Genomic DNA, 25,262 nt, shown 5'->3' on the forward strand with positions numbered 1-25,262 from the left:
AGGGGGAAGAAACAAGACTTCTGGCTACTTGGGTTTCCATCAGGGCTGGTCTCTGCAGGGCCCCGTGAACATGACGACACACCAGCGAGCCCTTGCCTGGGAAGCTTGGCCAGGGTACCTGAAACATGTGCCACTTCCCACACTCCGCCAGGTAGAACCAGCCCCACTGCGTGTCTGATGTGTCCATGTCATCCACATCACTCTCCATCTTCTTGGGAAAGAATTCCTCTGTCTTGTGAAACATCTTCTGGAAAGCCAGTGAGAGGTAGAGGAGGAAACACCCATTAATGACCAATGTGCTTGCTATGGAACATTCTACTTCATCACCAAGAACCAGGTTCCAACTTCTTTCCCACAGTGACATTTGACAGCTACTGCAGACTGGCCTTGAAGATAAGCAACTTAAAATGTTAGTGCTGCTTAACACATCAGGCTGATGATCCTCCTTTGGTGGGATAAGTCAATACCCATAGAGCCCCAGGAAATAATTCATCATTCGCTTGACTGTCAGGTGCCCCTGCACCACAACTACTTAAGACCAGATACATCTCTTTTTCTATTTCGAATAGTCATCCTATTTAATGTCATGAAGAGACATTTCTAAAATATGACCTGAGGCATAAAAAAGGCTATAAAAGGAAAGAATACTATAATAATAAAGTTTTAGTTAAAATATATCTATACTTGCTTTCATAAACACATGGATATAGGCATGAGTAACACATGCACACATGTACACAGGAAGGGAGTTTGAACAGATATGATAACCTGTCATAGTGTCTTCTAAGCACCAAGATGTTAGGAGGGTAATGACAGAGTGACGACAATCTCCGACCCTTATATGGCTCTTACTATATGTCAAGTGTTGTCTAAGAACTGTAGAGATGACTTATTTAGGCTTAACAATAACCTATATGAGACAGGTATTCCTGGTAGAAATTAGGAAACTAAGACAGAGAGGTCACACAATGGGGAAGCTAAGCTCAGGCAGACTGGCCTCAGGATCTGTACATATAGGTAACATGTTATATTGTTCTATGCTTCATGATCAATGGGTTTTATAATGTTGACTAGAACATTAACTCATGTGTACCTAATCTTTGAAAAAAGAATTGACATTCTTGGGTGGAAACTGTGATGAAGTCACCAGAAAAAGGACCAAGTGGCTGATCAAAATGATTTAACTTCACTTGGAACTTGACTTCCTATCATCATTCTCCAAAGGTTTTTACATTATTGATTTAAATTCACGCAACTAGTCTAGTCTATGGCCATATCACCCTGAACATGCTTGATCTCCAAAGCTGAGAAGGGTCAGACCTAGTTAGTACTTGGATGGGTGACATCCCAGTCTAGACTACAATAGAGAAGCTCTGTAGCTTCTTATAAAGGAGATGTAGAAAAAAACTAAACAAAGCACTTTTTGGGCATAGTGGCACATGCCTTTAGCCCTAGTATTCAGGAGACAGAGGCAGGTAGATCTCTGTGAGTTCAAAGCCAACCTGGTCTACAGAGTGAGTTACAGGGCATCCAGGGCTATACAGAGAGACCATGTCTCAAAAAAAAAAAAAAAAAAAAAAAACGAAAATACATAAATGAATAAATGCATTTAATAAATAAATAAATAAATTTGTACAACTAGCATATGACTTGCAAAAAAGGCAGAGTACTCAAGCTGAAGGCTTGTCTGCCCCCCACAGGCATTCTCTTACCTTCCTTTTCCAGAGTTAACCAATGGTATCACTTTACAATGCATCTCTCAGGGATGTGTGTCTGTGTGTATGTGTGTGTGCTGTAGAATCTTGTATATACACATCTACACTGGTGATATACCAAAAATATAATCCCCTATACCTTTGATTGTTTTTAACAAAGAATCTGGATTTCTCAATAAGCTGAAAAATATTTTTATGCCACTATATAAAATGTAAAAGCTGTGTAACCCAGGATAAGTTTCCACTATTTTGTCTAGGCCACATTCCCCAACACAGAGTAGAAACTAAAGTTCCTTCCTTGCTGAGTAGTTAGGATGAGTACCTGTGCTCCGTGAATGGACTAGTTAATTTTGATTTTTTTATTCATGTCCAGCAACTTTCCAAGGAATACTTTTCTGATATGTCCTTGGTTTCATTCCTTCCTGTTTTACAAGTCGATTAACTGCTGGAAAAAACAAACAAACAAAAAACAGAACAGAACAGAAGAGCCTGGGATCAGGGTTCCAGGTTAGAATGCACTATTTACCTTGTGTGTCTCCACTGGATGATAAAGATGATGACTTAGAATGTAGAATCAACGGTCCTGCTAACTAGTCCACACACCCACTCTCCTCTTCCAGCACTCTTCACACTGCTTGGCCATTGCACTGTGAGAGAGCAAGAAAGAAAGCCAGGGGGACCCAGGGTTAGCTCTTGTTTTGGGAAATACCCTGAAAAATTGCAAAGACAAGCTTGAAGCAAATACCTAAGATAATACTGGGCCATGGTTCGGTATTAGAAAAGGAACAGAGCCACAGAAAGATTCCCTCCTATGGCTACAGCCCAGTGTGTGCTCTGTGCTTTGACTCTGCGCCTGAGCTGGCACTGCAGGCCAGTCTACAAGCCAGGCACTGCAGCCTGTCCCAGCTACCGAGGCTGAAGTGGGACCATCACTTGAATCCATGAGTTCAAGGCCAACCTGAGAAACACAGTGAGATCTGAGGGAAGGAGAAAGGAGAGAAGAATAGAAAAAGAGGGAGGGAGGACAGGAAGGGAAAGAGGGAGGGAGGAGAGGGAAAAGAGGGAGGGGAAGGAGGGGAACTCCCTGCCATAAATAACTTTGACTAGCTAGGCCAATTCCCGGTCACAATTTATACTATTTTTTTCCTCCATAGTCCCATGTTCAGGAGAGAGAAGACATTACTTTACAATTAAAGTCAGGGAAAATACAAAGCAGCAAATGATATGACTATTTTGTCTAAAATCACAGAGTGTGCAGTACAGAGAAGATTAAAGAAGCCCATGAGACATGCTGGGGTTCTATCTCCCTCCAGGTGTCCACCCCTCACCTCATTTCCACCGACAGTCAGTCCTCATCTCCTTTGCTGCCAAGCTTCACAGATGCACTGGCTTTCTTTTAAACAATTCATTTCATATCATAAAAGCCACAGCATCTTCTATAGCGCATTGCCTCTCCAAAGGAATGACTATTTTGTATAATTTGGCATCAAGAGAAATTTGGCTTAAATGAAATCATTTAGAATGCTGTCACTATAGTAAGGATGGTTCTAGTTAGGATACGTCTACAGGTCATCAAAAAAGCACGTGCAAGTTATCTAACACGGAGAAGCACTTAATGCATGTTAGATGAATGGGCCAGTTCAGTGACAATGCCACATTCGGCCTGAGTTTCCTCTTTCTAACTGGGAGAAAACGATGCTTCCTGTGCAGAAGGCTACAAAGAAGAAACAGCCAGCATCAAGTGGCAACGCATCCTTCTCGTTTTCCAGTGTGCACACTGGTGGAGCCTGTCTGTATTCATAGCACCTGGGCACATTCCATCTGAATCATGCAACTGGAAAGTAACAGGGAAGATGAGTTCAAAGTCAAATCCTGATCCATATGCTGGAACACAATGCTGCATTCCAGACTTACCATTTCTAGTGAGAGTGTTACTACAAAGTGTAAGTTATTTTATTAGCATAAGCATACTTGAGGAAGTCACATTTGGAGATGAAGACATCTTTGCCTCTCTATAAAGAAGAATCGGCACTGAAACTCATGACACACCTGAATTCCCAGCACTTGTGGGGCTGAGGCAGGAAAAGGCAAGTTCAAGGCACGTATGGGGTATGCTGGGAGACACTGTCTCAAAACACATGTGCATGCACATACACAAAGTAACATTTTGTTTATTTATTGCATTTGTGTGGGCATACATGTACCATAGCACACACATATCATGGCACATATGTGGGGGTCATTAGACAACTTGTAGACGTCAGTTCTCTGCTTTCACCATGTGGGTCCCAGAGATGGAATTCAGGTCATGGGGGGTCCCAGAGATGGAATTCAGGTCATGGGGGGGGGTCAGTGTATATGTGTACATATATATGTTTCCAAAACCTGCTACTAAAAGTTGGTAAGGGGTGGACTTTCCATCCTAATAGAATAAGGAACTCAGGAAGTGGATCCTCTTCCCCAAAGATTGGCTTTTCAACTAGTAAAACTGCTTTCAAATTCATTCCACTCTGGAGAGTGCTTGGGGAGTTTCTGCAAGTGACAGAACACACACAAGAAACTGACCATCATCTGTCCTGGGGCTCTTCTGTGCACAGCCAAAGATGGGGCCCCTGCACCCCCAGGCTGAGGAAGGGCAGACGTTCTGTTCCAGACAAAAACAAGAGAAGACAAACTCCCTCCCCTCCCCAAAGTCTACTTCTATTTAAACCAGGCAGCCTGAGACACTGTGTCCTGATTGCTGCCAGTCCAAATTGCTCCCGGGGAGAAGTTTCACACCAAGAGGATGGAGTCAGGAAGGTGAAAGGGCTGCTAACTCCCTCACCTAGTGTCCTCTCAAGGAGTAGAATGCCACCTTGGGAAAATAGGGCTGCCACCCTGAGCTGCAGGTACAGAGACACAGGGACTCTGCTCAAGGGCAAATGGACACAAGGAAGAAGTCCTCAGCTCTGCCCGCAGGAGCAGCTCTGTTTGGAGGAGAGAGCAGAGGACCCTGAGACTAAGGGAATTCTGGGCTACAGTGGACAGCTTCATGAAAACCGGGAAAGGGAGGTGTGGGCCCGAGTGGAATGGCAGAAGCGGCAGTTCATACAGAGGAGACTCCAGGGAGGAGCCCTCTCGGATCAGGCACTGCTGCAGATGAAAGACTGTGAACAGCCCGAAGCTTGTACCCACCTAGGAACGAGCAGAGCAAGTCACCGGGCAGACCTGAAAATGTTCCTACATGACAGACATCCCCGCTAACACACGAAGGCAAAGGGCTTCAACATCCCCGCTGACAAACACTGACTACACAGGAAGTTACTCTGATCCATGGGCAAAAGCTGTGAAGCAAGGGCTGATTTTTTATTGAATTTTTCTAATCTTGTTGTTTATTTAGTGTGTGCACATACATGCATTTGTGTGCCCTGCACATGTGTGCCGTGGCTCAGAGGACAACTTTCCAGAGTCATTCTCCTTCCACCATGTGGATCCCAGGGGTCAAACTTAGGTTGTCAAGCTCGGCAGCAAGGATCTTTATCCACTGAGCCATCTCACCGACTCCAAGAACTAATGTATAAGTTAGCTTACAAGTAGCAGGTTTCATTATGGCATTTTCATACGATTGAATATATAGCTCAGTTACCCCCAGCAGTATGGAAGATGGTAAGTCCATCATTAGTCCTCTGGGGGAGTGGTCCAAAAGGAAAACCTCTGCCAGGCAGTGGTGGCACACTCCTGTAATCCCAGCACTGGGGAGACAGAGGCAGGTGAATCTCTGTGAGTTCAAGGCCAGCCTGGTTTACAAAGCAAGTTCTAGGACAGCCAGAGCTATTACACAGAGAAGCCCTAGCTTAAAAAAACCAAGAAAAAATAAAGGAAAACCTATTTCTGGGCAAATATTAATATAGCACCTCTCCAAAAACAAAAGCAAAAACAAACAAACAAAGCCTCCCTCAACCACAACAGCAGCATCTGAAGAGTTCAAACCTGACCACCTAGGGGACTCAGCACAACCTTCACCCATCACTTGTCAACTTGGAAGTGCTGCCTGAGCAGTTAGGACAGGAGGTGAAGCAGTGTGAAGAAGGCTCCACTCATACATTCAACCAAGTAACCAAACCACACAGTGATGGAGCCCAAACTACAGCAGCCACCAAGACGTCAGAACTAATACAATAAACTAACCAGTTTTCAGAGTCAGACATGGTGTTATTTGCCTGTGATCCCACCACTTAGGTGGTGGAGGCAGGAGGATCTCTGAGTTCAAGGCTAGCCCAGGTTGTATAAGGAGGCTCTGTCTCAAATGAATTAATTGCTTTAACTGAATACCCAGCTTTCCACACACATACACAGAAAAGGAATGTATGAAACATGCAACCAAAACCAGGGCAATTAACAATGAAAATGTCTAACCAAACAGAGACTATCCCTAAATATGGTGGTGGATGTCTTTCATCCTTAAGCCTGAGGCACAAAGTTTGAAAGTTCAAGGCCAATCTGGGCTACAAAGCAAGCTCCAGGTTAGCCTGGACTACAAAAAGAGACTTTGTCTATTAATTAATTAATTAAAATTAAAGAAAAGAGATAATGTAACAGTGGTCATTCCTTTGGGAATTGCCCTTTGCAGATTCATGTTATCTCCCTTGTCCAGTATTATAAATTCTAAAGAAAAGTCACACCTAAATGACTAGAAAATTAACTCTTTCTTTGGATTTATGGAACCCAAAACATCTGGTGGCATTCAGATAACACCATGCCCCTCCTTATTTCTTTAGTTCTGGGCATGGACTGACACAAAGCATGTAAACTGCCATGAGAAAAAGTGTTTGTCTTAGAGAAAAAGTGTTTGTCTAAGGAATTACAGCACTAGTCCAGAAAGTCAAGGCTGACTGCAATGATCTGGTCAGAGCAAATAGTAAGCAAAGATGTGACCTGGATGAGGAAGAGCCTAGCAACTTACAGCCTTCCACATGCTGCCCCTTGAACATCCTTCCCTCCCTCTAAACGCCTGCTCCTGTACCTGAAGTTTCTTCCCCTTTTCTTAGGGTTCTGGCCTTGAATAAAGCTGATTCTTTTCCCAAGAGCTCATGCCCCAAGTATTAGCTTTGGAGTGGCACAAAGATCGAATAACAGTGGGTATTATGAAAATAACTAGAAGTTCTAGATTTGAAAAGTACTAACAGCCAAAATGGAGAACTTACTAGACTCCGGATTAGAGGAAAGGCCCAGCAGAAGCAGTCAGCAAAGTTGCAGACAGATGGGCAGGCATTCTGTGACGTATGCCTCCTAACAGGAGCATGGCCTGAGAATCGCCCTTGTGGCCTTTCCATCTTTCTCCTAGCATCTCAGTATCTCTTGTGTTGTTTTCTTTTCTTAGAACTTCTAAAGCAATTTCCAATAAGGAATGGGCATCATGGCCTTGTTCTTGATCTTAGGGAGAAATGTTGAGTCTTTCACTGAGGTGTATATCAGGAGCCATGCATGGTAGCACCTAACTGGAATTTCAGCATTAGGAATACTGGAGGTAGGAGAATTAGCTTGGGCCCAGCCTGGGCTACACAGCCAGATGTTGTTTTCAGATGTCACCTACGCCTCTCATTCCTCCTTCAGGGTGAATGATTTTCTAGGACTCAGAAGTTGTTGACATTGTAGATTTTATTACAGACAAGGATAGAGAATACAATCAGCAAAGGAAAAAGAAAAAACAAAGCAAAAAGCACAAGAGATAAAGTCCGCAGAAATCACGTGCAAGCGTCACAGTGTCCCTTCCCAGAACACAACACACAGTTGCTGCTCAGTAAACACTGCAGGATTTCTACTAAGAATCACTGGCATCCGCATACAGTATCCATGTGACAGACCTGGGTGAAGCTCCATATCGTGAGGGAAAACAGACATTCCCCTGACCCACTCCAGGCATAAACATCTGGACAAACTGCTGTAACAAAGTTCAGAGGCTCAGGGCCTCAGGCTGTACCTGTGCTTCTCTCAGGGCAGACATTTCCAAAGCTCACTTCCTAAAGTTTCAGACTATAATGGTGACAAGCTTGTAATCACCTTACTGCATAGAGCGAGTTCCCTTCCACCCCATGTTGCTTATAGAGTTTTAAATAACTCCAACCTACAACTTCAAGGCCCAAATACTCTTTTAAAAAAAAATAGGATTTCATTCAGTTCAGACTAGATTCAAACTCACTATATTGTCAAGGACAACCTTGAACTTCTGATCTTCCTGCCTCCATCTTACCAGTCCAAAGATTACAGGCATGTACCATCATGCCCAGTTTATGTAGTTTGGAAACCCGGGGCCTTGTGCATGCCAGGGACATACTCTTTTATCAGTGAGCTCCACCCCTAGCCCCAAAATAGTCCAGTTTTTAATGCTGAGATCAGGTTTTCAAACCCTACCCCAGTGTTACACTTTCCCTACACTGAAGCAGTCAAGAAATGACTGAAGAATCCGTTTGTTCCTATGTTTGAAACACACCCAGAGCTGTTTAATAATGTAAGGTCGTTTAATCTGACAACTGACAGAGCACTATAAAGAGTCTTTGGGGAGGAATCTACCCAGGCATCTCAAGCTGTGTTTGATCTTCTGTCCAAAAGACCTCACGGGGCAAGCAAACACAACCCACACTTATGACATAGGACTTTCTAATTTAGTAAAACCTCAGTGGGGAAAATATTGACGCACCTGGGTCTAACCTACATCTTGGGCTAACCAGAGTCAAGTGAGATATAGGCACCTTACAAGAGGCTGCAAAAATTGTGGGAGACCCACTCCAACATGTATGTCCAGGGAACCCCTGAGGAGGGAGAAGTAAGAAATATTTAGATAGAAAGAGATACCTAGACAACGAGAGGAAAGACAGAAACACAGGATAGCCTCGGGAGGACCTGGATCCTTATCCACTGGCCCAGAACTTTATTCCAAAGGGCTTTTTATAACAATGCCAAGGGGCGAGGCAAAAGACCTCCCCCTTGCTACATACAATCAAGTGTAGACTCTTCCAAACACCTGGTACTCAGGCCCATGGTCCAATCATTCTCTTATTCAGCCCTGCTGGTAAAGCAACCTCCAATCTCACCAGGAAACCTCTATGGGCTCCCACAAAAAAAAAAAAAAAAAAAAAAAAAAAAGCCCTTTTTTGGTGGTGATAATTTCTTTGTACTCTTAACAAAATTTGCCTGAAGATCAGAAGGCAGAGCCAACCACTAGATTAAACATACAGGCCAGGCAGTGGTGGCGAACACCTTTAATTCTAGTACTTGGGGGGCAGAGATCCATCTGGATCTCTATGAGTTCAAAGCCACCCTGGGCTACATGAGCGGTGATGGCTCACACCTTTAATCCCAGTATTTGGGAGTCACACGCCTTTAATCCCAGCACTAGGAAGGTTGAGACAGCAAGTGATATGGCTGAATGGAGAAAGGAATATAAAGCAGGAGGAGGCAGGTACTCGGGGATTTCCGGCTGAGGACTCAGGGGCATTCTGTCTGAGGATTCGTGGAGACAGGATCTTCCCTTTAGGCTGAGGAGTTGGTGAGTTGAGAAATGGCTGTGGCTTGTTTCCTCTGATCTTTCAGCATTTACCCCCTATCTGGCTCCAGGTTTTTATTATAAGACCAATTAGAATTCATGCAACATCTGGCACTGAACATGGGGCATGAATTCACACACACACAAAAAAAGCTGCTTACCTTTGCAGGCACAGGCTGTTAGCCACAAAAGCCACGGGAGTTAGCCACTTTCAAGCAAGTGCAGATGGCTGGCTTTTTGGCTTCTTCCCTTGACCAGTGGGTTGTGGCTTTCCCTGGACCCCCTCCTCAGGCTGCTGCCACACTAGGTAGCTGCCTCATTTTACTGTCACCTGAATCGTCACTGTTAGCAGATTTGGTGAGCCAACTGAGATTTTTTAAAATGGGGAATTAGTTTAAAAAAAAAAAAAAAAAAGACAGTTTATTCCCACCTTTAAAATGGGAAACATGCCGGGTAGTGGTGGTGGCACATGCCTTTAATCCCAGCACTTGGGAGGCAGAGGCAGGCCGATCTCTGTGAGTTCGAGGCCAGCCAGAGTGAGTTCCAGGAAAGGCTCCAAAGTTACAGAGAAACCTTGTCTCAGGGGGAAGAAAAAGGAGGAAACATTATTACAATGAAGGGAGTTAGGTCTCTGTTTGATAATATGCTAGATGGTTTGAAAATGGAACAATTAGCCGGGCGTTGGTTGGGCACGCCTTTAATCCCAGCACTCGGGAGTCAGAGCCAGGCGGATCTCTGTGAGTTCGAGGCCAGCCTGGGCTACCAAGTGAGCTCCAGGAAAGGCGCAAAGCTACACAGAGAAACCCTGTCTCGAAAAACCAAAAAAAAAAAAAAAAAAAAAAAAAAAAAAAAAAGAAAATGGAACAATTAAAATGACAGGATAATTAACTTGGATAGGATTTACAAAATGTCAATTATAAACATGATCAGTTTGGTCATTCTTGTTTTATCCCTAAAAAAGTTGGTTTATATGAGTGTCAAGTTGGTTGATATGAGTGCCAAGATACAAGTCTTAGAAAAACTTACTAAAACAGATCGTAGAACTAATCAGACCCAGATAGAGGAATCTAAAGGAAAAAACAATCTCAACAATGCATTATAAGGTTTCAGAGAAGCAGCCTAAGGCTTTTCAACAGCAATGTTAATTTATCCAGTAACCGTACAGGAACTGCCAAATGACAGATATCCCCAACTGTGTAAGAGCTGAATGGACTCCTGCACGAAAGTTAGATTTGAGGAGATTTAAGGAAGTGATAGTTTTATATGGCATGCACTCATCTTCTGTGAAGCAGATGTTAAACTCGTAGTCAACTTGTAATAGAATTATCCTCAAGACTGGAGAGTTGGTTACAGCAGTCTTTGAGGCTGGTCCCCAATTACAATGGAGGACTTGGTGGAAGGATGAAGCTAAGACCCCTGAACAATGGAGGGCTAGAGGTATTGAAATTTCCCAACTTCTTGGAGAGGGCAATTATGCTGATGTACAAGGACAATCTTTATGTGATAACTACACCCTGGGTTTATGCCTCACAGAAGACTTGAATGTTTGGAACAGAATTGAAGAAATAGGAAAGAAAATTGAGTCATTTACAAAAGTTATACAGAGCTTAAAAGAAACCCTCACTGATTTCTTACAAAGATTGACTTCAGCAGTAAATACAATGAAGCCAAATTCAGAAGCTAGACAAATAATAATTGAATCTCTGGCTTTTGAAAATGCTAATGTACAATGCAAAGGGGTAATTAGCTATTAAAGGCAAGATCAGCACCCTTGGAAGAAATGATCAGAGATACAATCAATATTGATTCTCATGATCATGATGATGCTTGGATAGGAGAAGTGATTTCCAGAGGTTTGAAGAAAAATCAAAATGTCAAATGTTTCAATTTTGGTAAACAAGGTCACCTAAAAAGGGACTATAAACAGGGCATTCCTAGAAACATTGTTTTTTAAAGGAACAATGGCTACAGAATGCCCATCCCTTCTGGATTATGCAGAAGGTGTGGTAAAGGCAAACATTGGACTAATGTATGTACATCAACAAGGGACAGAAAAGGTAATCCTTTGCCTCTGAAGTCGGGAAACCCCCTCAGGGGCCTCTCGCAGGCCCCCATGGCAAATTCAGTTCAGTCATTTCCTGCCATCGTAGAAGAAACCCCTTCCCAGAGCAATTAAATAACCAAATGCCTATTGTAAAAAACCATACTGTTCAGGGAGATAGAACAGCTATATCAGAGAGAACAAAAAATTCAGGAGAAACCATATAGTGAATTTTTTGGCAAACTTTTATAAATAAACAAAGACCAAAATTAAAAATACAAACAAATTACGTTTTCATTGAAGGCCTTGTAGACACAAGTGAGGATGTAACAATAATTGCACCGGAATCTTGGCATCCAAATCTGGCCTCTTTAGAAGGTAAATATTCAGCTGTTAGGGACTGGAACATTATTTCAAGTGAACAGAGTGCAAGATGGGTCAAATTTATAGGGCCAGAGGACAAAGAGGAAAATTAAAGGCATATGTGGCTAATATAGCTATGAATCTATGAGGCCGTGATCTATTACAATAGAATACCCAGATCAACATTCCTCCAACCTCAGAAACAAACCATAAACTAACACATATTTCTGAAAGAAATATTAGGCGGTATTATAAAAAACAGACACTGACCATCCAGATTGTGCAAGAACAGGGCATAACAGCTGTTGATCTTTCAAAGACACCAACAGCTCTACCTTTAAAATGGTTAACAGACAAGCCTGTATGGGTTCAGCAATGGCCTTTAACAACAGAGAAACTGCAGGCTTTAGAAGGGCTGGTACAAGTGTAGTTAAATGCTCAGCATATTGAAGATCAACCAGCCCTTGGAATTCTCCTATATTTGTTACTAAAAAGAAATCTGGTAAGTGGAGAATGGTAACAGATCTAAGAGCAATGAACAAGGTTAATTCAGCCAATGGGCTCTCTACAATCTGGAATTCCTTTGCCTAATCTGTTACCTAAAGGATGGCCTCTTATAGTTATGGATCTAAAAGACTGTTTCTTCTCAATACCCTTACAAGAAAAAGACAGAGAAAGATTTGCCTTATCAGTATCTACTCACAGTAATTCCCAGCCAGTCAAGAGGTATCAATGGAAGGTTCTCCCACAGGGAATGTTAAATAGCCCAACCCTGTGCCAATATTTCATACAACAGCCATCGAAAGCAATACATAAACAATTTACCAAATCTATAATTTATCATTACATGGATGATATTTTGCTAGCTGATTCAAATATAGATACTTTAGAGAGAATGTTTTAAGAAGTAAAGAAAGCCAGGCGGTGGTGGTGCACGCCTTTAATCTCAGCACTCGGAAGGCAGAGCCAGGCAGATCTCTGTGAGTTCGAAGCCAGCCTGGTCTACAGAGCAAGATCCAGGGAAGGTGCCAAAGCTACACAGAGAAACCCAGTCTCGAAAAACAAACAAACAAACAAACAAACAAACAAAAAACAAAAAAAGTAAAGAATGCCTTGTTAGAGATAACAAATTGCTCCTAAGAAAATACAAAGAAGAGATTCTATTAATTATTTAGGATATAAAATAGGTCTACAAAAAATTAGACCCCAAAAGGTGCAAATTAGGAGAGATCAATTAGAGATTCTAATGACTTTCAAAGATTACTCAGAGACATTTCATATCTACGAAACGCTGTTGGGGTAAAAAATGAACTGAGTAATTTGTTCAAAACCTTAGAGGGTGACAAGGACTTAAATAGTCCAAGAGAATTATCAGCCGAAGCTGAGAGAGAATTGGCCTTGGTGCAAAAGAAAGTACAAGATGCACATGTGGATCATGTGGATCCAAAAACTTGATTGCATTCTGGTTATTTTGCCCTCTAAGCATTCTCCTACAGGAATTTTAATGCAGAGGGAAGATAAAACATTGGAATGAATATTTCTACCAAATAAACAGAGTAAAAAATTAAAAACTTATGTGGAAAAGATCTCTGAGTTGATTTTAAAAGGAAAATTGGACCTCGTCAATTAGCAGGAATAGACCCAGCAGAAAGTGTAGTACCTTCAACCAATGATGAAATTGACCAATTATGGACAGAAAGTGAACCCTGGCAAAGAGCTTACAGTAATTTTTTGGGAGAGATTAACAACAAATATCCCAAAAGTTATAGAATTAAACTAATAAAGAAAGCTAACTAGATCCTGCCTCGAATTGTACAGGAAACACCAATATCTGGAGCCCCTACATTTTATACAGATGCAAACAAACAAAGAAAGGCAGGTTGTAAATCAGAAAATTTAAGTAAAGTGGTTCAAAGTCCTTATAATTCTGTCCAAAAATTAAAATTGTAAGCTATTCTGATGGTATTAATGGATTTTTCAGAACCCCTCAATATAGCTACTGACTCTCAGCATGCTGAAAGAGTGGTCTTACACATTGAAACAGCAGAATTTGTCCCTGATGAGTCAGAATTAACTTGGTTATTTATTCAGTTAAAAGATATAATCAAGAATAGGAATCACCCCTTATATATAAGTCACATCCGATCCCACACAGGTCTGCCAGGCCCTCTAGCACAAAGTAATGATGAGACTGATAAACTATTGATAGGAAATGTACTGGAGGTCTCAGAATTTCATAAAAAAAAACATCATGTCAATAGTAAGGGTTGAAAAAAGGATTTTTCCATAACCTGGCAACAAGCCAGGGAAATTGTAAGGAAATGTCCTATTTGTTCTTTTTACAATCAAACTCCACTACCAGCAGGATGTAACCCAAAGGATACTCAGAGGAATGAAATCTGGCAGATAGATGTATTTCATTTTGTAGAATTTGGAAAATTGAAATATGTACAATCACACCATTGATACCTATTCAGGATTTCAATGGACAACTGCTCTGAGTTCCAAAAAGGCTGATTCTATAATCACGCATTTACTAGAAGTTATGGCCATCATGGGTAGACCTGTACAAATTAAAACTGACAATGTTCCAGCATATGTCTCTGGTAAAATGAAACAGTGTTTTGCGTATTACAATATAAAGCATATTACAGGTATACCACACAATCCTACAGGCCAAGCAGTCATAGAAAGATCAAATTGAACTCTAAAGGATATGGTAAATAAACAGAAAAGGGTAACAAAAAAACCCCAGAAATAGACTACAGAATGCTCTATTAACTTTGAATTTTCTCAGCACTAATGAGAAAATAACAAATCATCCTGTATACTTTAAAGATGTGCTGACCTCAAAATGGAAACCAGGATATGTGTTACGTTGGAGATGAGGTTTTGCTTTTGTTTCTACAGGAGAAGAAAAGGTATGGATACCATCAAAACTGATACAGGTTTGATTTGAACAAGAGAGACCTCTTAATTAGAAGCAATGATAGTTCATCAACCAGCATGACCATTCAATTTAAATTAACTTAAACCACTAACAAATGCTTTTCATTTGGTCAGACAGAACTTGCCAAAAAGGAACCTCCCCAAAGTTAGGGTTGGGGAAGGGTTTTTGTTTTTGTCTTTCAGGAGAATGAAGGTTAAGGAATCTGAAGAACACTGGACAAAAGAGACATCTGAGGAAAAAGGACAAATCATCCAGAAAAAATGTCCCAAGAAAAAGAGTAAATTGGCCTATTGTTATATCACATATAAAAGTTCATAAGTCGCCGGGCGGTGGTGGCATACGCCTTTAATTCCAGCACTTGGGAGGCAGATGCAGGCAGATCTCTGTGAGTTCAAGACCAGCCTGGGCTACAGAGTGAGTTCCAGGAAAGGTGGAAAGCTACACAGAGAAACCCTGTCTTGAAAAAACAAAAAACAAACAAACAAAAAAGTTCACAAGTCGGGGCTGAAGAGATGGCTCAGAGGTTAAGATCACTGACTGCTCTTCCAGAGGTCCTGAGTTCAGTTTCCAGCAACCACATGGTGGCTCACAGTCATCTGTAATGAGATCTGGTGCCCTCTTCTGGCCTGCAATCATACATGCTGTATACATAATAAATAAATAAATCTTAAAAAACAAAAGTTCGTAAGTCTTCCTAAATGTTTGTTTCTGCTATTCTCTATACACTTAACACAAATAATCTTTATGTAGTCCCAATTCAATTAAAAATTACTCTGAAAAAAACATACAGAAATGATAGGATAAAAGGGTAGATTATTTAATCTACTCTGAAAAGGAAAAAGGGGAAGATATAGATATTATAAGATAAAAAGGCAGATAATTGAATCTACTTTTAAAAGGCAACTACTAGTTTTAAATATTTTACATTGGATTGGATTTTTGTATACTTGATAGCAAATTATGTATATTGATAGAAATTTGAAATTGATTTGTTAGTAAATACTGTACATATACTTATAATCTTGTTCAAGGTATTGTACCTATACAATTCATTTAACAACATAATGCAATTTTCTAGTCCTTGGAAGTTATTACCAACTATTTAGGATAATAAAGAAATACAGGTTAGAAGTTAGTCATTACAATTAAACTTATTATGTATGTTTTCAAGGTCAAGCAGAAATATATTTTAGATATACAGGTTATCTTCAAACACTTCAGAGATCTACAGAATATGGCATTTAAGATGTTTTAATAACAGATTTTTTTTTATGACAGTGAGATATGTCTGCTCCTGGCAGTACCAATCTACTTCAGAGATGATGATGGGCACTGAAAAAACTCCATATGGAGTTTACTTTCATTGTGGCAAAAGCTAGTCACTAGGCAAGAAAATGCCCTTGCTTTGACTGCTGACAGTATGCTGTCCAAAATGGACAAGCAGGACACAAAAGAAAGGACTGCCGATCCTTGCCAAACAAGGTAGGAAAGCACTTTAGAAAATTCTGCTTCACAGAAGAGTCTGTCAAATTGCTAAGCCTGTAGGCTGAAGATGGATGTCCCAACATTGCAGAGAAACCTCATGTGACTGTCCAGGCAGCCAGCTGTTTCTGTCATTCCTCACAGTTTTTGGAAGTGGCTTGTTTGCAATTCCTGTTTATTCGGTTAATATTATGTCCTTCTCAGGTCTCTGAGGGAGTTGAAGATTAGATGGTTAGATGGTTATAGTTATAGTTTTCCTTGTTAACAAATTCAGAACAGAAACTCACTAAAGAGGTGTAAAGTGTATAAGTTTAAAAGACATCAAAAGACAGTTTTCAGTTGGTAATACAAGTTAGGATAGAAAGTGAATTGGGTACATTTGGACTCACCAAAATAGGATAGATAATGGAATATTTTCGCTGAATTTGTTAAATGCAAATGGACTAGACACTGTTGATGTATTTATTGCCTATACATTGTATATAGTACATTGTATATTGTACTTATTGTATATAAATTTTCTTATTTTTTTTTTATTTTAGACAAAAAAAAAGGGGGGGAATGTGGTGATATTTTATTTGTACTCTAACAAATAAAGCTTGCCTGGGGATCTGAGGACAAAGTCAGCCACTATATTAAACATAGAGATCAGGCAGTAGTGACACACACCTTTAATCCTAGCATTAAGGAGGCAGAGATTCATCCGATCTCCAGGAGTTCAAGGCCACACTGGGAACAGAGCCAGGCATGATGGCACATGCCTTTAATCCCAGTACTAGTTAACCATGGAGGTCTGAAAGTCTGTACAAACACACTGGAAGTGATAGAGCTGGGCAGAAAGAGAAAGTGATGTAGCTGGGTGGAGAGAGAAAGTAAGATGGCAGAAAGGTATATAGGTGTGAGTATACAGGAAGTAGCTCTCTCAGAGGCTGAGGATTTCAGTCAGAGGATTCATGGAGTTGGTGAGGTAATAGTTGGTGGCTGTGGCTTGTTCTATTCTTCTTATCTCTCAGTTTCACACCAATATCTGGCTCCAGGTTTTTTATTAATAAGACTGTTGAACAGTGTTATAAAACACGATGAGAACAATTATAAAGAATGCCAAGAATACAAAGACAGCTGTGTTATTTCTAGAATCATAAGAGAACAAGCTACACCTTCAAGACATCCATCATCACCCCAACCTGTGAGTATATGTGTAAAATGTACTTTCAGACTCAGAGGAAACAGCCCACATGTCAGCTGCCAATGCCCACATATCCCCTGTGGTGGTTTGACTAAGAATAGGCCCCATATAGGCTCATATATTTGATTGCTAAGTCACCAGGGAGTGGAACTGTTTCAAAGGATTAGACAGACTAGGAGGTGTGGGCTTGCTGGAGTAGGTGTGGACTTGTTAGAAGAACTGTGTCACTGCGGGTGGGCTCTGAGGTTTCTAAAACCCATGCCAGGTCTCCCTCTCTGTGCCTACAGATCAGGATGTAAAACTCTCAGCTACTGCTCCAGTGACTGCCTGAGTGCAGCCATGTTCCCTGCCATGATAATAAACTAAACTTTTAAAACTGTCAACAAGCCCCCAGTTAATTACTTTCTTTCGAATTGCCTTGGTCATAGTGTCTCTTCACAGCAACAGAACAGTGACTAAGACAGAAGTTGGTAACTGGGGTTGGGGCACTGCTGTGAAAGGCTGGCCAAGCTACTTGTTAGTGGAATGTGGATTTGGGGCTTTGGGTTAGGAAAGCAACTGAATGCTTTAATCGAGGCTTAATGAGCCATGCTAGTAGGAGCACTGAGGGTACCAGTGCTGAAAGCAATGGGGCCCAGCTCAAGAAGTTTCAGGGGAAGAATACCATTAAGTGGCTTAGGGACCATTCCTGTGATATTTTGACAAAGAATGTGGCTTCTTTCTGTCCTCAGCTTAAATATCTGCCTGAGGCTAAACTGAAGAGTTTTGGATTAATGGTGTTGGCAGTGGAGCATTCAAGACAGTCTACTAATGACTATATTGTATAGTTATTAGTAATTGCTCTTATGCAAATCTATAATGAAAAGGAGCAAGCTGGGCAAAGAAAAACACAAAATTTACAGTTTGAGGAGAAAAGGAACATATTTATCAAGGAAATAAATAGAATAATAGAATAAACAGAATAAAAGAAGTAGTGACCCCAGGGCAAGACCCCACCCAGCTAAGATTCCACCTTTTTTTGTTGTTGTTGTTGTTGTTGTTTTGGTTTTTCGAGACAGGGTTTCTCTGCCTAGTTTTGTGCCTTTCCTGGAGCTCACTTGGTAGCCCAGGCTGGCCTCGAACTCACAGCGATCCGCCTGGCTCTGCCTCCCGAGTGCTGGGATTAAAGGCGTGTGCCACCACCGCCCGGCCAAGATTCCACCTTTTGAAAAGGAATTAAAGAAAAGAATAAGCAGTGAAGGAAACCATCACCAACAGAAAACTGGTGCAAATGTAACTGAAGGAGGGAGTCAAGTTCCATTCCCATTAAGTAGCAAAACTTGGCAGCTTCAGCCATGTGGTTCTGGCTTTAGAGTCAAGAATATAGAAAGGGGTTGTGGAATCTCCCTCCTCAGCTGAGGCCTGGTGTGTGTGTGTGTGTGTGTGTGTGTGTGTGTGTGTGTGTGTGTGTGTGTGTGTGTGCTGTTCCTGCATGAAGGCTGAGAGAGGCCGCTGAGTGAAGCCGTGAAGTGAAGTTTGGATTTCAATGGACACAGCAAGATGTTGGATATGCCAAAGTCATGGGATATCTGCTAAGGAGAGCTGCAGACTGGGTGTGGAACCAGCCCAAGATAGAAAAGTATAATACAGTCAACAAAGCTGAAAGGAGTTGGAGATCTGAAGAGCCCTTTAACATCAGACATAGTGATGCAGAGTTTGGAGTCTGCCCTGCTGGCTTTCAGTCTTGCTTTGGTCCAGTGTTTCCTCACTATGCTCCCTTTTGGAATGGTAATGTATATTCTGTGCCATTATGTTAGAAGAATGTGACCTGCTTTTTGATTTTGATTTTACAGGGATTACAATGAAGAGACTGCTGAGTCTCATAAGAAACTTTGAACTTTGACACAGTGATAGTCTGTGATAGATTATGGGGATTTTTGAAGTTGGGCTGAACACAGTTTTACATTATGATATGGCTATATGCCTATGGGGGCTGGGGAGTGGAATGTGGTGATCTGAATAAGTATGGTACCCATAGGTTCAAATATTTGACTACTTAGTCACCAGGGAGTGGAACTGTTTGAAAAGGTTAAGACAGATTAGGAAGTGTAGTCTTATTTGAGTAGGTGTGGCCTTGTTGGAAGAACTGTGTAACTGGGAGTGGGCTTTGAGGTTTCTAAAGCCCATGTCAGGTCTCTCTCCATCTACACACAAATCAGGGTGTAAAATGTGAGCTAATGCTCCAGCGCCTGCTTTCATGCCACCAAACTCCTGGCCATAATGATAATGGACTAAACCTCTGAAATGGTAAACAAGCCCCCAGTTAAGTGCTTTCTTTCATAAGAGTTGCCTTATTCATGTGTCTCTTCCAGGAACAGAACAGTGACTGGGACAACCCCTCCATCTTTAGTTGTTTGAGTGGTTGTTTGAGCCATGCATGAAGCACCACCCCTAGTGAGGTGGCAGGTAACTGTTACACCTGCCTATGACCTTGAATTACATGCCCCTGGGGCTTGGCCCCTGGAGGACCCTTAAGGCCTGGGATGTACCTCTCTTTGCTACCTTGTGGTTTTGGAGGCTGGAACAGACCAGGGCAGAGCTCGCCAGAGAACAGCATTGAACCATGCCTTACCCTTCCAAGATCCTGCAACAAATTCCTTTATTCTGTCTTGTGAACTAACCTTCAAATAAATTCCTTTGCCCATTAAATAGACTCTGTGGATTATTAGTGATATAATCCCAATATTTAGTCTTGGACACACCTTTCTCCATTTCTCTGTATTTGACATCTACTTTCCATTCATGGGCTTGAGTCATTTTGCTTGCTTTGGTCTTCTCATATGATTCCTTTCCATAAGGATTTACTCAAATGTAACTTACTTTAACAGGTCTTTCCAGCATCCCAGACACCCTCAGATACCACTTTCTTCCCACAAGTCACAGTGCATACAGTGAGTGCCCTCATGGGCAGGCAGGCTCTGATTCAGTTCATGTTTGCACTCCCCTCTTTAAGTATCAGAATCATGCTGATTTAGTAAGTAGAAAACATTTCCTGATGACTTGTTGAGTGAAACGAACTAATGACCAAGGGTTTAGTTTCACCAAAGGGACAAGCAGTTCGAGGAGTCAAGATGAACGATGACCCTTAGCAGGTATGTTCACAGGACAGCCTTGGAGCTTACTAAGAAAGGATTGTGCTGAAGGGAAAAAAAAAAAAAAAACCTCAAAGATGGGATGTTTCAAGAGGCCGTGCAGCTAAGTTCAAAACTATAACTGAAAACAAACCTCAGAAAAGGGCAGGGTGACTCAGCCAGCAGAAGCATGCAGCCTGACAACCTGAGTTTGATCCCCAGAAGTCACACACATGGTGGAGGGAGAGAAATGATTCCCACAAGCTGTCCTCTGACATTTTATTGTGCTATGGTATGTGTGTCCGTGCACATACACACACAATAAATAAATAAATAAATAAATAAATAAATAAATAAATAAAATGAAATCAAAATAAAGTCAGGTGGTGGTGGCACATGCCTTTTAATCCCAGCACTCGGGAGGCAGAGGCAGGCAGATCTCTGTGAGTTCCAGGCCAGCCTGGTCTTCAGAGTGAGTTCCAGGACAGGCACCAAAACTACACAGAGAAACCCTGTCTCAAAAAGCAAACAAAAAAACCAAGATGAAATCAAAATAAAAAGGGGAAAGAGAAGAAATCTTTCTTCTGTACTAGAGTGTACAGTTCCAGGAACAATGACAAAGAAGGTTTGAGGGGAAATCTGTAATTGACATCCAAGTTGCTGAAAAACAGAATCAGCCAAAGGTACCTAAGGTACTGTATGTGGTGATTCAAAGAATCTTGGAGACTTCCTGGAAAGCACTGTTGGCAGAAGCCAGCCTGCAGGAGTGGACTGTGGCTAAGAATGACAGCAGTCTGAAAGAATGAGAGAGACAAAATGACAACTCCAAGGAAGCAGGAAACAGCTGTGAATATAAAATAACTGTGGAAAAGGTGGATGTGCAGAAAAGGTAGGGACCAACATCTGATAATCATCACTGCACCAGGGGTCAGAACGGAGCAGAAGGAGGGCTTGGCTATGAAGACAACTGTGGTGTGTGATCTCGGGGGAAACCATTCTCCTGTCCTCAGCTAACTCAGATTATTCTAACAATATGAGTCAATAAACAGAAATGGCTTTTGGAAGAATTTAACAATTTCTAGAAAGACATTGTCAGTGTAATAAACAGTGTGTACCCCTGTGGTAGTTTGAATGAAAATGGCTCCATAGGCTCATAGGGAGTAATACATTTAGGATGCGTGACCTTGTTGAAGTAGGTATAGCTTTGTTGGAGGAAATGTGTCACTGGGGGTGGACTATAGATTTCAGATGCTAAGCCAGACCCAGTGTGTCTCTCTCTTCCTGCTGCCCGCTGATCCGGATGTAGAACTCTCCTTCTCTAGTACCATGTCTGTCTGTGCACCACCATACTTTCCTCCATGGACTAAATGGACTAAACCTCTGTAAAGCCAGCCCCAATGACAAGCTTTCCTTTACAAGAATTGCTGTGGTCATGGTGTCTCTTCACAGCAATAGAACCTTAACTAAGACAACTCTTAAACAAATGTCTATTACTTTTCAGTCCCTTCATCTAGGTGACAGAGAAGACCTAAAGCCTGTCCTGCCTAACAATTCCAGGGACATACTTAATCCATTCCTAGCAAAGAGAGAAGACACAACAGCCTAAAAAGGAAGGATAAAATCAGGGTTCAGAGTCAAAGCAGGGACAGTAACCTCTAACTTTTCCTACAGGCTGCCATTTTCGTAGGTGCGGAAATGTCCCAGAGTCTCTCCTGGGACAACAGATGGAGAGATACCAAGAACTCACAGAACTGCCTGCCACCCGTCAACCTGACTCACTTGGGCAGAAGACTTGGCTAAACAAAACAATACAGACATTATGTTTGTATTCAAAAGTAAAATAGTGAAATGGGATAAGACTTCTTTATCACTCCTTGGGTACCTCAATTTGGGTTGTCATCTTTAGTACCTAGGAAATACTGTAAAATCTGCAATAATTTTCCATGTTCTAACCACTTCCTGGAGACTTTAAACACAGACAAGGAGACTGCTTCTGAGTCTACACCAGGGTCAGTGTAAGATGCCCTCGAAACATTTGTGAAACAATTTTCACACAGTAGCTATTTTATCATAGGAGTAAGAAGGGGTATTATTTTCAGGTCCCAGGTTGTACCTTAAGGCCATGGAGACTATCAAAACTACAAGGGAAACTAGATAAAATCAATTAACCACCATTTAACAAAACCTTCCCTCATTACAAAAAGAATTTGGCCAGGAATGCAAATATTATCTGCACTGAAATTTATAGTACACTGTGGTGCTTTTCTTTTCTATTTGGATTTTAAATCTTTCCAGATGTACATGGCTTAGGGTGACAATTTTACTTCCTGGAAAAGCTAAACAAGCTTTCCAGATGCCCCTTCTATCAAAAGAAACTCACAGATGATTAGTGAAACCCATAAATGCAAAGTTTACTTAAAATAAAAATGAAATAAAATAAAAACTAAGCTGTGGGAGCTGGAGAAATGGCTCCAGGGTTAAGACACTGCTCTTCTAGAGGACCAGGGTTTAATTCCCAGCACCCACATGGCAGCTAACTCCAGTTCCAGGGGATCCAATACCCTCTTTTGGGGGGCACTGAATGAATGTGGTGCACAAACATATATGAAGTCAAAGCACTCATAGGCATATAATAAAATATTGTTTTGAAAACTAAGCTGTGCTTGTTGACAACATTCAGATGCTCACAGGAAAAGAAAAGGAAAAGGAAAAAGACAAAGAAAACAGTACCAGCAGGTAATAAAACACAATAGCGCTCAGCCATATGATAATGGCAGAGGGCCAAAAAAAAAAAAAGAATCCAAGGCTGTATGTTCATTATGATTAACAAAAGTCAGCTTGCTTAGCAAAACTTAAGAAAAGTCTTACATACGACTTCACAGAAAACTGGGCCTTTTTTTTTATACAAAGAAATAGTGACATAAACCAAATACATGAGTCATTCACTAGATCCTCTGTAATTCTCACCAAAGTATAACCGGCCCGATAGTACAAATATAAGTGTGATCCTGAGGGAAAAATGAACAGGGTGAGAAGAGACCTCTTAGTGCATTACTGAGCCAGTTACTGTCAAGAATTCAACAAGTATTTGTTATGCAACAGGATAACTATATTCTAGTTGAATATACTAAACATACCACGTTCACATAGAAACAATTCAGAGAATTTATAGTATGTGACCTTGAACACAATTTATACCCTAGAAATGGGCGTCTGTGGGAAATCAATAGGAAGGGACTACTAATAAAAACCGACTCCATATCCATATATACATGTACAGAGATAGATACAGATATAAAATGAAGATACCTGATAGTTAACAGTGAAAGTGTGTATGAACATCTATAAGCCAGTTTTATCCCAATGCTAGTCGTTTTGCTAAAATCATATTCAAACAAGTACCTTCCTCTGACTTGAACTGATTGCAATATTATAATGTATGAATCAAAAAAATCTGATAACTATCATGATGGAATGGAATGGAACCACATGCGCACCCGAATTCCAATCAATGGGGTCATTTGTTCTGGGTACGAACTTTAAAACATGGGGGAATTTTCTGATAAACTTAACCGGAAATACATTCCAGAAGCGGGAAGAGAGGAGTTACTGGTTATAGCAAAAGGATTATTTCAAGTATAGACAGTGGGGGTTATTAAAGTCAACTTAATGGTTAGCTCAGCCTCTGAGGTTTCACATAGTAAACCCACACATTTCTTGAAATGCGATTCTGCCGGTCAACTCCTACGCTCTTACTTGAGTGTACATTTTTTTTCCTCACTACTATATTCCCATAACAAGGGCTGAATATTCTTGACAAATAGATCTCACTCCTCATTCGTGGCGGGCCGGAGTTTGTTTGAATGAATGAATGAATGAATGAATGAATGAATGAATGAATGAATGAATGAAAGCAAAGTAGCAAAAATGCCTGCAGACATAGGAACTACTGAAGGCAAACAAAGAAGGATTCCAGATCATTGTTCTAACAACGGAAAGAAAACATCCTAGAACGTCATCCTCTGAGACTCAGTACATGAAGAGGAGCCTAAAACCTCTGTAGCTTCAAAAGCGGGGAAGGAGCAATGAGGGTAAGGGGCCGAAAGGCATTAGCAGGTTCGAAAGCCAGTAATCCCAACCAGAAAGCAAAACACAAAACACAAAAAATTAAATAAAGGGAAAAGCCAAGACGGAGAGGCCCCCGGAAGTAAAATCAACAACCGAGAAGGGTAAAGCAAAAGCGCGGAAGCGGCCACCGAACGTCCCCACGGCTCACAGCCACGGGACCGCGACCCGCAGGAGGCCCGAGGCCCAGGACACCCGCGACCCGGAACGCAAACCTCGAGCCCGAGGCACGGCGGGGGCGAGTTCCCGGGAACGCCTCCCGCCCTTCTCAGGCAACCCCGCCCACTGGGCCCGCCCCGTCCCGCCGGCTACTCACCGGATTCGCTTCCCACATAACGGTGCGAAATCGAGCGGAGAGAGCCTGAGGGAGGGGTGAGCCGCGGGGTCGGTATGGTGGGCTTTTTCCGAGGGTCCCCGGGAGCTAAGGGACCGAAAGGCACCCTTTACGGAAGCCTTCCTCCTCCCCCTCCCCGTCACAAGCTGGCGTCTTCGGACCATCGAACCTCCGGACTTCCGCCTAGAGATAGCCAATCAGTGGTGGTCCCGCCCACCACAAAAGCTAGCTCCGCCCCCGTGGCGCCCTCCGGAATTTCTGCGCAGGTCGTCGCGGGCGGGGCTCTTACCTCGGTTGGAAAGGAGTTTAAATCCAGCCGTCCTCCCCCACGGTGTGGTCCTCAAGCTTGGCGGGTTGTAGCTCTTCCCTCTAGAACCCGGGCTTATTAAGATCGCCTTATACTGAGTGTGGTGGCCTCAGTACTAGGCCTGAGA

At 41.8% G+C, this 25,262-nt stretch overlaps 1 protein-coding gene across 5 annotated transcripts in view; it reads right to left on the bottom strand.

Annotated features, from left to right (window-relative positions):
- Positions 1–25,015, bottom strand: part of Parp11 (poly(ADP-ribose) polymerase family member 11) — a 42,613-nt gene extending 17,598 nt beyond the window's left edge. Inside the window, exons 1-4 of one of the 5 annotated variants that reach the window (XM_028881537.2) lie at positions 24,811–25,015; positions 2,242–2,362; positions 2,038–2,160; positions 119–244 (exon numbers count right to left, since the gene is read on the bottom strand). In XM_028881537.2, coding sequence (XP_028737370.1) covers positions 119–244 — 126 coding nt within the window. In that variant the 5' untranslated portion in view covers positions 2,038–2,160; positions 2,242–2,362; positions 24,811–25,015. Of the gene's footprint in view, positions 1–118; positions 248–2,037; positions 2,161–2,241; positions 2,363–24,810 lie in introns of those variants that run through there. The other 4 variants (XM_028881535.2, XM_028881536.2, XM_028881534.2 and 1 more) reach the window with 4 other exon arrangements.
- Between the last annotated feature and the right edge of the window lie 247 nt (positions 25,016–25,262).

Source organism: Peromyscus leucopus, chromosome 3, assembly GCF_004664715.2.
Source record: "Peromyscus leucopus breed LL Stock chromosome 3, UCI_PerLeu_2.1, whole genome shotgun sequence".
Classification (NCBI taxonomy): Eukaryota; Metazoa; Chordata; class Mammalia; order Rodentia; family Cricetidae; genus Peromyscus; species Peromyscus leucopus.